Raw genomic sequence first — 14935 nt, 5'->3', positions numbered from 1 at the left:
TACACTACTCCAGTCACCAATCTAAAAAGTTTTCTACACTGTGAGTATAAACAATAATTATATTTACTGTTGGCAGTAACCATGATTATGTCCATCTGCAGTAATGGCAGTGAAAACAGCTGCAGCCAAGGCAAAGCAAGTCAGATATTTCAAATTATAACACATCTGTCCCTCCTCAGACATCTCCCTTCACACCTGGCATTTGCTGCACAAATCCAGGCAACTTAAAAGATTTGTCCACAAAGTATGTGTTTCACATGGGGTACAGGAAGCCAAACTTCAGCTGCTCACAGTTAAACATTTCTGACTTTGGATTTGAAAACCCGAGAATTTTCACTTTTTCCTCCATTCAAAGCCAGTTCTTTAATATGCACACTCCAGGGAATTAGCAGGTAAAACCACAAAACAATTCCCAGTGTCACTTTTGGGACCACCTCTGTATTTTCAATGTGCTTTCTTTGGTAATTATTTTTCAATACAAAGAGCAAATATTACTTTTGCAAATACATGTTAATACAAACAGAAACTATTATTCTTCCTGATACGTGTTATTCTTCACTTCAAAGAAAAACAAAAGAAGCATTTCAGTCACGGTTGTAACAGGTTAAAAACAGCTAAAAACATATCTGTATGGCAAATTACATGCTTTAAAAACTAGATTTCCCATCTTTTTTTTTTTAATATTGGGCAACTACAGAAATAGCACAGCAACATCTTACTGATAAATTGGCTTTTCAGGAATATTGTTCACAAGGTGATTAATAGACACCCACACTGCCTTAGAACACTGAAGTTTAGCTCATTTGACAGTTTCCCAATTTCTAGTTCTCACTGGACAATATCACTTGTTACTTTCTTGTTTTTAAACAGGTTTTTACTTTTTGCCATATCCTCTGTCTCAGAGGATGTTCCACGATTTTAGCTAACAGCAGTGGGACCTTGCAGCACATCCTGACATGTACTGACAGATAATCCTACCCTCACACAATCACCCCACCTGTTTAAAACACAGGGAGACCAGAAGAGAAGGAAAAATCAGCCCTTCATAAGAAGGACAGCTTGTTACACCTTCAGAATGAGAACCCAGCTGCCCTAACAATAGAATTTACAGATGAAACAAAACCAGTTTTGCACAGACTAAGTAGAAGAACAATGGGTGCTGCTGAAACTGCAATATTTCATTCCAGTGTGTAAAGGTTGTGTGGCTATTTATTCTAAGAGTTACAACAAACAGAACAAATGTTTTCCTTTCTTCCTTTTAAATGCAAAAGGAATTCAGGCTTCACATAAAAACACAATGCAACAAGCAGAAGGAGGCAGCTCTAGAACCAGGTACTTTGACTCAATACTTTTGATTATTGAGGACAGAAGCTCCTCTTGGCCAATTTATTAACCTTCCTAAACAAAGGCATCTTTGCCTTCAAAATTCGGGATAGTAAGACTGAGGTTCAGGCACCTTTTAATACAGAAATTTTCACTGCAATTACTGCAATGGAGAAATCCTTTACTCTGCATCAATCCCATTGTTACAATGATCAATACTTGTTTTAAGGATCCATATGTGCATTCAAGCATTTCTTCCAATTTGCACAGTAAGGTCACAGGCAAACAAACCCACTTAGAAAAACATCCTTGGTGAGCAAAACTCCTTAAGAGTTGACAAACAGAAGCCTAACTACAACTCCAGCCTCATATATGGGAGAAATAGAGCTACAGGAAATATTAAAGCTGACTCTTGGAAGTTGAGAAGTTGAACATCCAACTGGAAAATTACTATAAATGAGCATTTAAAGCTGTTCACCTCCTTCCCTATATACCTACTTTAACAGGAAATTGAAGCATTGAGATCACTCAGTGCTACAGAACTCAAAGGCACTGCCAAACCCACAGAAAACACACTGTAAATGTATTATTTCAAAGCTAAGGAGCTGTTCTGCACAGCAGGTGCCATGCATGGTGCAAAATGGTCACTAAACCTGTGTATGACCAGCCCCAAGTTCAGTAATACGCAGCATTACCACACTGAAATGCACAGAAATATCCTGTTCAGGATGAGACTGGAATTCAGCTGCCAGCACAGGAATGAGCCATGAAACGCTCATTAAACCCCATGTCAGCAATAGCTACAGGAGAGCGTCACCCTACAGAGCAAATGAAAACACAGACACAAAGCAATACGTGACAGAGATGGCACAAGTCAAAAGCCACTGGAATAACTCTCCCTCCCCTGCCATCACATGGACATTAAACTTAAATTTCTGGCACTCTTGTGTACTTGAAAATGGTTTTCCCACAGAAATTAACAAACTATTGTTAATCCCATTCAATCACCAAATGACAAAATCACCAAATGGGTGGGAAAGGACCTTAAAGATCATCTGGTCCCTCTGCCATGGGCAGGGACACCTCCCACTGTCCCAGGCTGCTCAAAGCCCCATCCAACCTGCCCTTGAACCCTTTCAGGGGTGGGGCACTCTGGCTTCTCTGGGCCATTTGTTTTCCAGTGAGTGGCCCATCCATCAAATCCACGCCTCTCTTGGTTATAGACAAGGATGTCACGCCAAAAACCTTGCACAAGTCCAGGCAGATGACAGCAGTTGCTCTTCCCTCATCCACCACTGCTGCAAGCCCAGCACTGATGGCAACCAAATTTGTCAGGCCCTTTGATTTGCCCTTAGTGACTCCTTGTTGGCTGTCACCAATCACCTCCTTATTTCTGTGTGCCTTCACACAATTTCCAGGAACTTGTAAGGCAGAGAGGTGAAACTCAACAGCCTGGAATTTCCTGGGTTCTTCCTTTTTTCTCCCTCTTTTAACACTGGGAGTTGTTTTCCCTTTTTCAGTCATTGGTAACTTGATCAGTCTGCCACAGTTTTCCTAATAGGGCAAATGGTGACAAGATTGTTATATTTAGATAGTCAGGATTTGAATCCAGAAGTTTGAATTTGAAACAAATAGTTTTTTAGCTATAGTTTTAGCTATAACCCAGTTTTACAGCAGCACAATTACAGTGATCAAGCTAAACTGCTCATGTGTGACGTTATTTTATGACAATTTCTTTGGGCAGCATGATTGCTCGTCTAAACTCTTACCTCTACTTCTATTCATATGTCTAGAAAGAGATCTCAACAACTCCTTGCATACCTAATTAAAGAATCCCTACAGACACATCCATCTTTAAAGAATAACAACGAAGACATTGGGACTAACTCAGCACTCAAGTGAAATCTGAGTGTGAGTAACTAGAAAACCTTATTCAAACACCTCAACCACAAGGTCTGACACTTGCTCCTTTCTGTGCTATGAAAGGAGTGCCATACTCATGAATCTGGCAAATTTTTGCTGTTTTATGAGCCTGGTCTTTGCAGAAGAGGTGTGGCAAGTGCTCCTTTACAAGTCACTCACAGACAAATGGCAATTTGAATCTCCTCTTGCTAAGGAGAGAAATCAGGGTGGCTTTCACTTCCCACAGAGGTGAGACTTCACCAAACCAGCAAAACCCCCAAAGAGCCTTGTACTTTTTGCTTTAAAAGCTGCACACAGGAAGGGTACAAGTGCTCAGCACCAGGTCTCAGATGAGTCATGGAATCAGCACCTCCCCAAGGCAATGCTCCTGCCATCAGCTGATCCACAGCCCCTGCAGCTCACAGGGGCACTCACACATTCCCTGCAGCTCACAGGGGCACTCACACGTTCCCTGCAGCTCACAGGGGCACTCACACGTTCCCTGCAGCTCACAGGGGCACTCACACGTTCCCTGCAGCTCACAGGGGCACTCACACATTCCCTGCAGCTCACAGGGGCACTCACACGTTCCCTGCAGCTCACAGGGGCACTCACACGTTCCCTGCAGCTCACAGGGGCACTCACACGTTCCCTGCAGCTCACAGGGGCACTCACACGTTCCCAGCAGGTTCCAGTGGCTCTCACACATTCCCTGCAGCTCACAGTGGCTCTCACACATTCCCTGCAGCTCACAGGGGCACTCACACATTCCCTGCAGCTCACAGTGGCGCTCACACGTTCCCTGCAGCTCACAGTGGCTCTCACACATTCCCTGCAGCTCACAGGGGCACTCACACATTCCCAGCAGGTTCCAGTGGCACTCACACATTCCCTGCAGCTCACAGGGGCACTCACACGTTCCCAGCAGGTTCCAGTGGCGCTCACACGTTCCCAGCAGGTTCCAGTGGCGCTCACACGTTCCCAGCAGGTTCCAGTGGCACTCACACGTTCCCAGCAGGTTCCAGTGGCACTCACACGTTCCCAGCAGGTTCCAGTGGCGCTCACACGTTCCCAGCAGGTTCCAGTGGCGCTCACACGTTCCCAGCAGGTTCCAGTGGCTCTCACACGTTCCCAGCAGGTTCCAGTGGCTCTCACACATTCCCAGCAGGTTCCAGTGGCTCTCACACGTTCCCAGCAGGTTCCAGTGGCTCTCACACATTCCCAGCAGGTTCCAGTGGCTCTCACACGTTCCCAGCAGGTTCCAGTGGCTCTCACACATTCCCAGCAGGTTCCAGTGGCTCTCACACATTCCCAGCAGGTTCCAGTGGCTCTCACACATTCCCTGCAGGTTCCAGTGGCTCTCACACATTCTCTGCAGCTCACAGTGGCTGTCACACATTCCCAGCAGGTTCCAGCGAGTGCTCAGGACTCTCTGCTGCAGCCAAGGATGAGGGCAGCAGTGCCAGGTCATGGAAGAGGAGGTGAGGGAGAGCAGAAATGACAAAGCAGGGCCCTGGTGTGAGGTCAGGCAGTGGATAACCCAGCGTGGCACAAGATTGGAACCTCACTTTTAAGGAATAAATGGGCAAGGAAGCATGGCAATCATTTCCTCATGAGCATTTACTGATTTATATAAAGATGGGAAACCACAGGTAGAGTTTCCCATTCTGAGAACTCTTTTCACTGCATTTTACTGTTCAGTTGGGCACCACTGCTACCCTGTTTAAAACAAGAACATTTAAAGGCATCATAGCTTCAGAAGGTGACCCTTAGTGCTAGATTTCAAATGGGACAGAGAATCTTTTACAATCCCAATTGAAATATCCATTCCCACATCTCAGGTGTTATCCCATTCTGTAACAGCAGCAATATATTAAACATACACAGCTCCCCATGTCACGTTTCAAGTTTCAAAACACATTCTAAAAAACGCCATCACAGTTACTCAGTTTTATATTCCGTATCAGACACCTAAAAGCCAGGCAGCAGGGCACCTAAATTACACACTGCAATCAAATCCTACAGGATAAGTAATCTCCCATTATACTGGGAGGAAAAAAAAAAAAAGCATGCAAGTTCTTTTCAATCAAGTTCACAACTACAACTAGAGACAAATCACATGCCTAGTTTCAACAAAAACATTAGCAGGAGGCAGATGCTGACTGGACTGATAGTTTCCAGTTGTTTGTTTAACAGTCATGCACCATTCACAGCATTAGTCACTTGGTCCTTATTCTCCCCTCAATGGCATTGTTTTAAGGCTCATCAGCAATTCTACTTCTGTATCACTGGCCATATTTTCTAAATTAAGTCTATGACTCCACATAAAAAACATTTTAAGTTTGGTTTGCATGATGGGTTGGTTAGTTTGGGGTTTTTTTCTGGAGGGGGGAGGGGTGGTTTTGGTTTTTGGTTGGGTTTGGGGGTTTTTTTGAGGGAGGGGGTGTTGATTTTCTTAAGCACTGCTTGATTACAAGGCCCACCTGGATTGTTAACAATCATGCAAAAGATAATTGTCCTTAGGAACACTTTTAATCCCAAGAAGTGCAAACAGCACAACTTAAAAGCTTCTCTATTAACAGACTACTAAAACTTAAAATGTTACAGGATCTGCAAAGCCTTTAATCAGCAGTTCTACATCCATAGGGTTTACATCACTCTTTACCTTTTGATATATATTGATATATATTTGATATATATATCAAATATATAATTTGATAAAGGAACCACTTTGTGAGGGGTTTGCCATGCAGACATCCAGCATCCTGGACTCCATAATCACACATTTCCCAGTTCACTGCGAGATGCTCCTGGCTCTCCTCTTGCTGGTCTTTTATTACAGAAATTGCAGTTACCATCTCACCTGCTGCTTCCTGGTGCCTCTTGTCTTTCAGCATTCCCAAGGAGAGAATAAATAAGCTACAGGTCACCCCTGTATTCTTACAGTTACTGTTTTACAGGGCTAGTCCAGGACAAACCTAGAAATTTGGAGTATCTCAGTGGGGCAAATAGAGCAGGCTCCATTTAGTGAATTTATCTCTAATTTCTGTCCACAACTCAGACAGCAACTGCTGATGGCAAAAGGGGAAATTCTGACACACACATGACACACTTTCATAGAGCAGATGAGTCCTACACAGTTACCCTGGTTTTGATTTCCAACTGCAAAGGGAAGATAACCCAGGGGCTCTTCAAGTCTCGAATTCTTCAGTTGCATCAACAAAGGAGAAAAGGTTTTTGCCTGAATAATTACACTCCAGCTTTTCAATCACACAAAAAATAATCTGACTTTTCTGCATTGATGCATATGGAACTTTTTTCCCAGATATATGTAGAATACAAAAATATTGACAAAACTATTCATATGCAGGCTGCAGTAAAGACACTTGCAGCTCAAACTCGTGGAACTTTTACAGGAGGCAACAGAGCACATCCTATTCCCACTAGCAATTCTCATTTAAATATCTTCTCAAGGCAGCTATTAACAAGAAAATCATGCCTGGGACATAGCTGCTCCCAGCTCCCCAGTTACTACTTGGGGAATCCAGTGCAACAGAAGGCATTAGAATTTTTTTCTCCTCCACAAATTAGTTTCTATTTAGAAACTACTTATGCCTATCTGTGAAGCTCTGGAATCTGAAGCACTGTGACAATGCGAGCCCTTCTCAAATTATTCCAGGCTTCCAGTGTCAGCTCGGGGAAAGGCGCTGCTGCAATTCCTGCAGTCTGATTCCAGCAGTTGTGCAAGGATGCATCTCGATTGCTATCTGCCCTCAGCACTGCTGGAAATGCAGTCTGCACTGCCAGGCAAAGCAGGGGCAACAGGATCCTGGCTCTGCCATATCCACGGGGCACTCAGATCCTGGAAACAGCCAGAGCTCACAGACACAGCCTGAGGGATTCCCAGAATCAAACAGAAGTGGCCAAACTGGCTTTTGGACAGGCAGTAATGTGCTCCAGCCTGATACCAAGTCCACCAGAAAAATCCAGAATTAGTTAAAGCAGAAACGTAATCTAAATTAGGGCATTAGTAATTAGGTCAAGCTAATACCCAAAACCATTATGCAAAACGTTGGAAGAGGCCAGCAAGGCCTCCGGGGCCTGGGGAAGACACTCGAACAGCAGAAAGTTAGCTTGCTGTAATTAGTGATTAGGAACAAAAACTTTCTGCCAGATTGACCCATTTAAAATAAATAGAAGTTCTTTAAAAAGATATGCATAAATTTAATGCACGCAAGGCTGAATTTGACAGAATAGATTTTTAAAGAAGACAGGAAAAGACAGAAGCAGCAAAGGTAGCAAGAAGCTATTTCACATTCCAGTGACTAAACTGCAGAGCTTATTTCATCTGTGCAATGGATTAAAGCTCCTTCCTTAAGGCTCATAAAGAACTTGATGACTGCATGAAGACAGAAGCTATCAGTGCTTTAAGCTGCCAACTTATCTAGCAAAAAATAAAAGGTCAGAGCACCACGTCAAGTGAGACAGCTCAGAATGAGAGCAGGTTCACCAAGAGGTGATAAAGCAAATATACAGATAGTGAACGAAACCACAGACAAAGCTCATTTTTATCTTTCATCAGACTTCAATCTGTAACACATGCCAAAAAAATAAAATCATGCTTGATGATTTTCAGAAGACTGGGACTTCTCAGCAAACTTCAGCATCTGAACATACACCTGACTAGCCACTGGACATTCTACCAAACCAACACCACCTCAAAAAACAACTGAGCAAATACCTCATCTTTCATTTTCCTCAACCTCCAATGCTCAGCCGATACAGCAACTTCAAAAGGCTTCTCTTCACTCACACTCATCTTCAAAAAGATTATTGGAGGAATGAACCAAAGCACGCTGATTCAACGTGAATTTATAACTCCATTTTTGCATCACTCAGCAATGTCCAGCCTCTGTGGCAACCTTGACACACCATCCACCTGCTTCCCTGCCGCTTTTGCCTAATTTCATTCCATTCCCTAATCCCCAGATGCTTTTCCTGAGCCAGTCCATCTGGCCCCGAGGTTTGTGTGCTCTCTGCACTGCTGGGTCAGGCCCGTGGTCCATCCAGCCCGGGACTGTCTGCAGAGCACAAAACACTGCCCAGAGACAGCAGAGCAACTGCAACAGAAACCTGACCCCATCCTCTGTCACCAGACACCACCTCGAAAAATCTGTCATTGAACTGGTGTGTTCCCCTCTAAAGGGGACCTCTAAGCCATGCCACGAACATATTTTGACCAGGCTTCCTTGCAGAACAAACTGCTAATTAAAATTTTTCTAACAAATATTGCGTTATTAAAACATGATATACATAAATGCCCAGTTCAGCTCTGCTGTTTTATTTTATGTTTGTACAGAGTCTGTTAACATCAGTACAGGATGCCAACATGAAAACACAGAGCATGTTCCCAGACTTTCACAGACACTTGAAATCTCAGATTGGACATGAGAAGCTGTAAAAATATCGTAACTTAGTGGAAGAGCAAGCAAACCTGAACACTTTCCCATGCAGTTTTTAAAATTTTCTCCTCAGTATTTTGTTGTCTCACATTGGGTTTTAAGTAGCAGTTGCAGGAGTGAGTTGATACTGCAGCCAAAGTACAAATCAGCTCCTCTTCAGAGCCTAGAAAATTTTCTTCTAAATTGTTGCCTGCCTAATTAAAGACTGCCATTACCACCTCACTGCATTCCACAGCTTCCTCAGCCAACCACAAAATTCCCCTCAGCTCCTGCACATACTACACAGGGTGATATTTCCCCAAACTGCAAAGTAATGTCCAAGTGGCATCAACACCTGAAAAAAATCCAATATGCATCACTTCAATAAATAAAAACCATGCAGGACCTCTAAGACAGCTGACTGTTCAATTTAGTATGATTTTTTAAAAAAAAACCCTAAAAGCCTGACCTAAAGCCACAGAGTTACCTTGTCATCTGCACTGTAAGGGGACAGAAGTGACTGAACTGGGATAACTGTAGCCAGAGGTATTTACTGGGAAGCTGCTAAGGAAAATGCATCCATCAAGAAATACACAATATTCAGTGATATTCTAGGAGCTACTTGGTTACTCTCACTTGTCAGCAGCTTTGGTAAGTTTATGTAGAATATAAAGTCTCTAAGAACATAAAGTAATGTGGTGAAAGGAATGCATTGTTATAAAGACATTTATGGCGGATTTTTGCTACTGCAATACATTTAATTCTATCAGCATTAGCTTTTGGGGGGTTTCTACAATATGATATATGCTAAGTCTGTGACAAGAGACAAAAAACAGGGAATTCAGACTTGATGAAAACCATTAGGAGTTACAATGTTCTACTTGCACTTGTGCCAAAACCACCCAAATTAGAAACCTGATGTATCAGCATGAAAATAATCTCTAAGAATTTTCTAACATTAGGTTGATTTTTTTGATTGTGTTTTTTGTAATTCTGGCAGAAGTGAAAGAGCTGACAAATTATATTTACAAAGCAATTTCAGCCTCTGCTCCTCAGATCCCATTGTTTTTCCTCCAAAGGTGATAAAAACTCGTGTTTCTTTCTCATTTGCACTTTGTCACTCCATGAACAGAATCAGATGCAACAGCACATTCCCTTCATCAAAGAGAAATTGAAAAAAAAAAAGTCTTTGCAACACAGACTAAAGGGAAAAAATTGAACCAAACCAAGTAACAATCTATATCATATTCAGTAAAACTATTAGAAGCACTAAAGCTTTTAAAAATAAAACTGGCTTAGAGTTATTTTAAGTTAGTAACAGATCCCACTGTAAGTAATTTATTTTTCCATTCTATCATCTTCTCCAACCAAGAGGGTTTTTTATTTTAATGAACTAAGGGAGGTAAATATGGGGTAATGAACAGGAATTCACCTAATTTGTATGCAAAGGAAACTCAAGGAGTTACTGCTGCTTGAAATCAATTAAAATAAAATTCACAATGCATGAGGAATATATAGCCATAGTTTAGCTTAGTCTGTCTAAAAAAGTAACAGAACAGATTAATACTTGAACAAGAACGTGCTTTCAAAGTTTTCCACAGAATAATCAATTTCTCAAAGTCCCCATTTCCCTCTTCACTTTTAAGAGGTGCTGAAATAAACACATTCAAGGCGGGCTGGGAAATTGTGTTCATTGAGGAAATGACCAAAACAAAACCCATCAACTTGTGTATTTCTAAGAGTAGAATTTCCAATAAAAACAAAACAAAACTAGCAGACTTTTGATGCCAGAAGTGAGCTCACTGAGCCCTTTGTTACACTGCTGGACAGAGAAAATGCCAGAGGTGGCTCTCCAGGATCCAACACTGCTGAAGTGAACAACTTCTTTGCTCAAGTAATCACAACTACAGAGGCTTAAATTTCTTTAGTAAGCAGCAGATCAGTTACTGTGCACTTTAGATTTTTGACCTCCTGAGTCTTTTTTTCTATTAGAATGTGACCATCTCTTAAATACTTAAAGATGAGAAAGATCAGGACAGCACTTTGGTATCCTCTTGATAACCTCCATGTGCTACAGCAAGATGGAAGGGCATAATTAAGATCAACATGTTTTCTCAAGAAATTAAAATTAGGGCACCTAACATCCCTGTTTAAAAAATAATCTCTTCACATTTGAGGGTGCTTATGCCATAAAGAATTAATATGCTAAGTAAGCCACTTTTCCACCCAGATTTGCCCAGCCCTCCTTGCTCTCTGGTCTAAAGATGCCTCAGCTTAGTGACCAAACCAGGTGCAGGTGAATTCTTTCCACATCGTGAGGAGCAGCCCAGCAGATCTGTGCTCCCACCCTGGTGACTGCAGCTGAGTCACCCCACAGAATGAAACCAGACTGGAGGGGGGATTTGTGCTCAGCCCCATCAGGGCGTGGCTGCCAAACCCCCAGCTCAGCCTGCACACACCCCAGGAAACTCCCAAAGCATTGGGAAACAAACTGCCAGAAAAGCCAGGGCTGAGAGTCACCTTTAAAGATAAAAGTTACAGATTCTCTGCACACCCACACGCAGAAAACCAGGCACACCACTGCTAACCAGTGCTTGGCACACCTTAAATTCTGGTCAGTGTGATTTCAGCAGCATTAATTGACAAAATGATCTCATGTAACAAGTGAACAGAAGCAGAACTCTTGAGACAAATGAATAAGCATTGCTCTGAAGGGAGATTTCATATCCCTCACATCCCAAAAAGCAACATTAAAAAGTCAGCTTCACAGCTTTTATTTTAAAAAACAAATGAACAAAAACCACAACTGGAAAATAATGGCTTTCTACAACAAAAACTATGAGTTTGTTGGCTGGTTTGCTTTTTTGATGCATCTCAGTTTCAATAAAGCCACTTAACCTTGAGACACCTTCTCCCAAAATACTCGATTTCCCAGCTAGCTGATGTTTTCCTGGGACTCAGAGAAATCGAGGGGCCTACTGTTCCTGCTACTGCTCCAAAATTTGGATTTTGTTCTCACATATCCAGGCAAAGTGTCCTTATAACCAAACTGTGGGTTGTGTCACGACCCCCATCAGCTGATAAAATAATGTGGGGCACCTGCACGACTTTCAGCCTCCCACATGTAGGCAGGTGTGCTGAAATGGTTGAGGAAATCTTCTCAGAGAGGGCAGGGATGCTGTTTCACTTACAGGAAAAGGGAGTACACAAAAATTTCAAAGTGAGTTCCAAAAATTTCCAATGCCAGAAACTCTCCCCTGTCTGTCTGGGAAATGAAAACACAAGAAAATGCAGTCCACAGGTCAAATTCTCCAGAGCTCTTAAATCTAAAATCAAAGATACTCTAAATCATGCTGAAGCTTTTGCTCCTCTCTTGTCCAAAATGGAGCAGAACAGGAATCACACTAATCGAGGCACTTTTCCTTTTTTTAATTATTCTGCTGAATCTCTTTCCACTGCTGCCATAAAATACACCTCCAGCAGGCCACTCAAAAGAGCACACTAGAAATAAAGTAAAATTTAACACACTCATGAACAATTTCACACTCGTGTGAGGGGAAATTCTAAATTATTCACCAGAATTTCCTTCTGAACCTCATGACCTATATGTGAGCCCTGGGTTTAGTCCAGGACATTGTCAAGTGGGCTCCAAGTAACTTAAATCACTTCCTCATACTTGAAGCGTCCACAAAACCTCTGATTTGCACTTTATTTTTGTCATTACTGCCATTCCCCTGCACTGAGACTTTCATCCAAACAATCTAGGGCACTACACTGTTAAGACAAAAATATTCCAAAATAAATATTTATCATAACCCAAGAAGATAACACTGCACACAAATAGTTAGTGACCACTAAAACTTGCGTGCAGCAAAGAATAACAAAATAACTGAAATGCAAACAGCATAAAAAACCAGAATGACTTCTGCCTCAACTTTCCTTGTTACTGAGTTTTATATTATTAAATGCTCTCACTTCCTGGTCTGTCAGAAACCACATTGTTTTAGAGTCAGAGCTGCTCACTCAAAGGAAGAAGGAGGGACCATAATTGTTTTTAGAGATGTTTCAAGACCTCTGGTAACAGCAGAGATAAGTTTTGTAAACTTGAGTTTTTGTCCTGATGTTTGATCTCCTGCATCAAAGAAACATTATTAATTAGTCTAATTGCTTTAAATTATGCAACTTAAAGCAACTGGCCAAAAAAGTTCAGTGGTATATATTCCATTTGTAGCTTCCACAAGGGAAAGTTGTACCCTCAATGTTTAGTGAGATCTGTGATGAAATATTAGACACAACCACACAGCATCCAAAAAATATCAGCTGAGTCCCTAATTCATTAATTGAAAAAAGGATATTGAAACCATATTCTACTCTTCCCAAAAAGCAAACTATGCAAAAGACATTTGAATGAGCTGCTCCCTGACACCCTCACCCCCTGCACACGAAACATGAAAGTTCTACCTACTCCCACAGCCAACAGGAAGCAAGAAGGGATGTAAACACCTTTGAAAAACTGCTTTGACTTAAAACAGTGTGTGTGTTTTGATGACAGTTTGAGTTACTAAATTAACAGTTAACTTATTTGTTGAGTACACCTGTTAAATGTTTAAACATAACAATACGCTCCTCAGTTCTAAATAAAGCAAGAATTTCTCTGAGGAAAACAAAGGAGGAGGATGCTTACAGTTGTTTCAAGTACGAGTGTGTATATAAAGAGGCTCATGTGCTTTTTTCCCGGGTTTTGTGCTAAGTAAAAAGAACGTGGTTGAAATCCAGCATGGTGAAAGTGTAAACATGTAAAAAATTATTAACAGAAAAACAGCATCAAAAAACCTGCAGGTTCTTCTGCAAGCCACGCTGTCCTTTCCTCTCGTTCAGGCAATCAACTTACCAGGTTAAACACTGTGTCAACTATGTCTCTGTTGGACACCTCACCAACTTCCACCAGTCCTGTCAGCACGGCGAATTTCATCTTGATGCCTCGGATGGGGACTCCTGGATTCAAAGGCTGCAGCACACTTCCCCCTTCAGCAGCATTTCCTTCTCTTCCCGCTCCTCCTCCTCCATCATCACCTGTTGGCTGAACAACTTGTTTGCCTTCACTCGCCATGGCCAGTTCACCGCAGGCTACGGCTTCCAGCGCCAGCTCGGCACGCTGGCCGCTCCGGGAAGCCCCGCTCCTCCGCCGGGAAGGTGAGCGGCGGCCCTCGGCTTCCTTCCCGTGGGCTCCGGCTCCCGAGGAAAGCGGCGTCCGGCGGGGGAGGGCGTCAGGCGGGCGGGGAGGACGCGCCCTCGGAACCGCGGCTGTGCCCTCGGCAGGAGGCGTCTGTGGGAGCGCTGCCCTCGGGCAGGTGTTGGCAGCCCTGAAGGACAACCCGAGGCGCGTTTCAGCCCGCGCTCCGGCAGGCGCTGCCCGCACGTCCCAGCCCCTGCCCCGCGCCCGGCGGGAGCCGCCCCGGCCGCGCTCACGCCTCTCCCCGCGGAAGTGCTCCCGGACCCGCCGCGCGCCGAGCCCCCACCTCAAGCATTTAATCTGCTTTTATCGCTTCTTTCCCTTTTTTTTTTTTTTTTTTAACCTAGAGAGAACGCGCTCCTCCTTCCCGCCCCGCTGCTGCCGCCGCGGCTCCGCCGGCGCACGGCCGCGGGCAGGTGCAGCGCCCCGCCAAGTTCGCACTCACCGCGGGCTGCGGAGGGGGCGCGGGCTGCCCGGCTGCGGGGCCGGGAGGCGGCTGCGCTGCCCGGCTCCGGGCTGGGCTGCGCTGCGCCGGCCGCCGCTCCGCCCGCCCAAAGCCGCCTCAAGTTCCAGCCGCCGCCGCCGCTGCTGCCGCCCCTCAGAGCGCGGCGCCGCTCAGCCCCATCTCCTTCCTGCCGGCGCTGCCGCTCGCTGCCGCCATGACAGCGCGGAGCCCCCGGAGCGCCTGCGCGGGCCGGGCCGGGCGGGGCCGCGGCGCGGGGCGGGGGCCGCGCGCTGCGCACGCCCAGGTGAGCGCAGGTGAGCGCAGGTGAGCGCGAGTCCCGCCCCGCCCGCCTCCCCCTCGTGCCCCTCGTGCCCCTCGTGCCCCTCGTGCCCCTCGTGCCCCTCGTGCCCCTCGTGCCCCTCATCCCCTTCATCCCCCTCATCCCCCTCATCCCCCTCATCCCCCTCATCCCCCTCATCCCCCTCATCCCCCTCATCCCCCAGGACTCTGCTCACGCCCCGGCCCCGCCGCTCTTGAGACTGTGCGCAATAATTTGTCCCATTCTATTCCTTATGTTCCCTCCCAATTTAC

At 44.5% G+C, this 14935-nt stretch overlaps 1 protein-coding gene across 4 annotated transcripts in view; it reads right to left on the bottom strand.

The window, feature by feature from the left end:
* Window positions 1–14595, bottom strand: part of LRBA (LPS responsive beige-like anchor protein) — a 302351-nt gene extending 287756 nt beyond the window's left edge. For 2 of the 4 annotated variants that reach the window (XM_063415457.1, XM_063415458.1), the window contains exons 1-2: window positions 14345–14586; window positions 13558–14029 (exon numbers count right to left, since the gene is read on the bottom strand). In XM_063415457.1, the coding sequence (XP_063271527.1) occupies window positions 13558–13776 (219 nt within the window). In that variant the 5' untranslated portion in view covers window positions 13777–14029; window positions 14345–14586. Of the gene's footprint in view, window positions 1–13557; window positions 14030–14344 lie in introns of all 4 variants that reach the window. The other 2 variants (XM_063415460.1, XM_063415459.1) reach the window with 2 other exon arrangements.
* Window positions 14596–14935: the final 340 nt, after the last annotated feature.

The sequence above is a fragment of the Prinia subflava genome, chromosome 18 (genome assembly GCF_021018805.1).
Source record: "Prinia subflava isolate CZ2003 ecotype Zambia chromosome 18, Cam_Psub_1.2, whole genome shotgun sequence".
NCBI lineage: Eukaryota > Metazoa > Chordata > Aves > Passeriformes > Cisticolidae > Prinia > Prinia subflava.
Note: the sequence above shows the minus strand (reverse complement) of the source record. Positions and strands in the feature narration are given on the sequence as shown.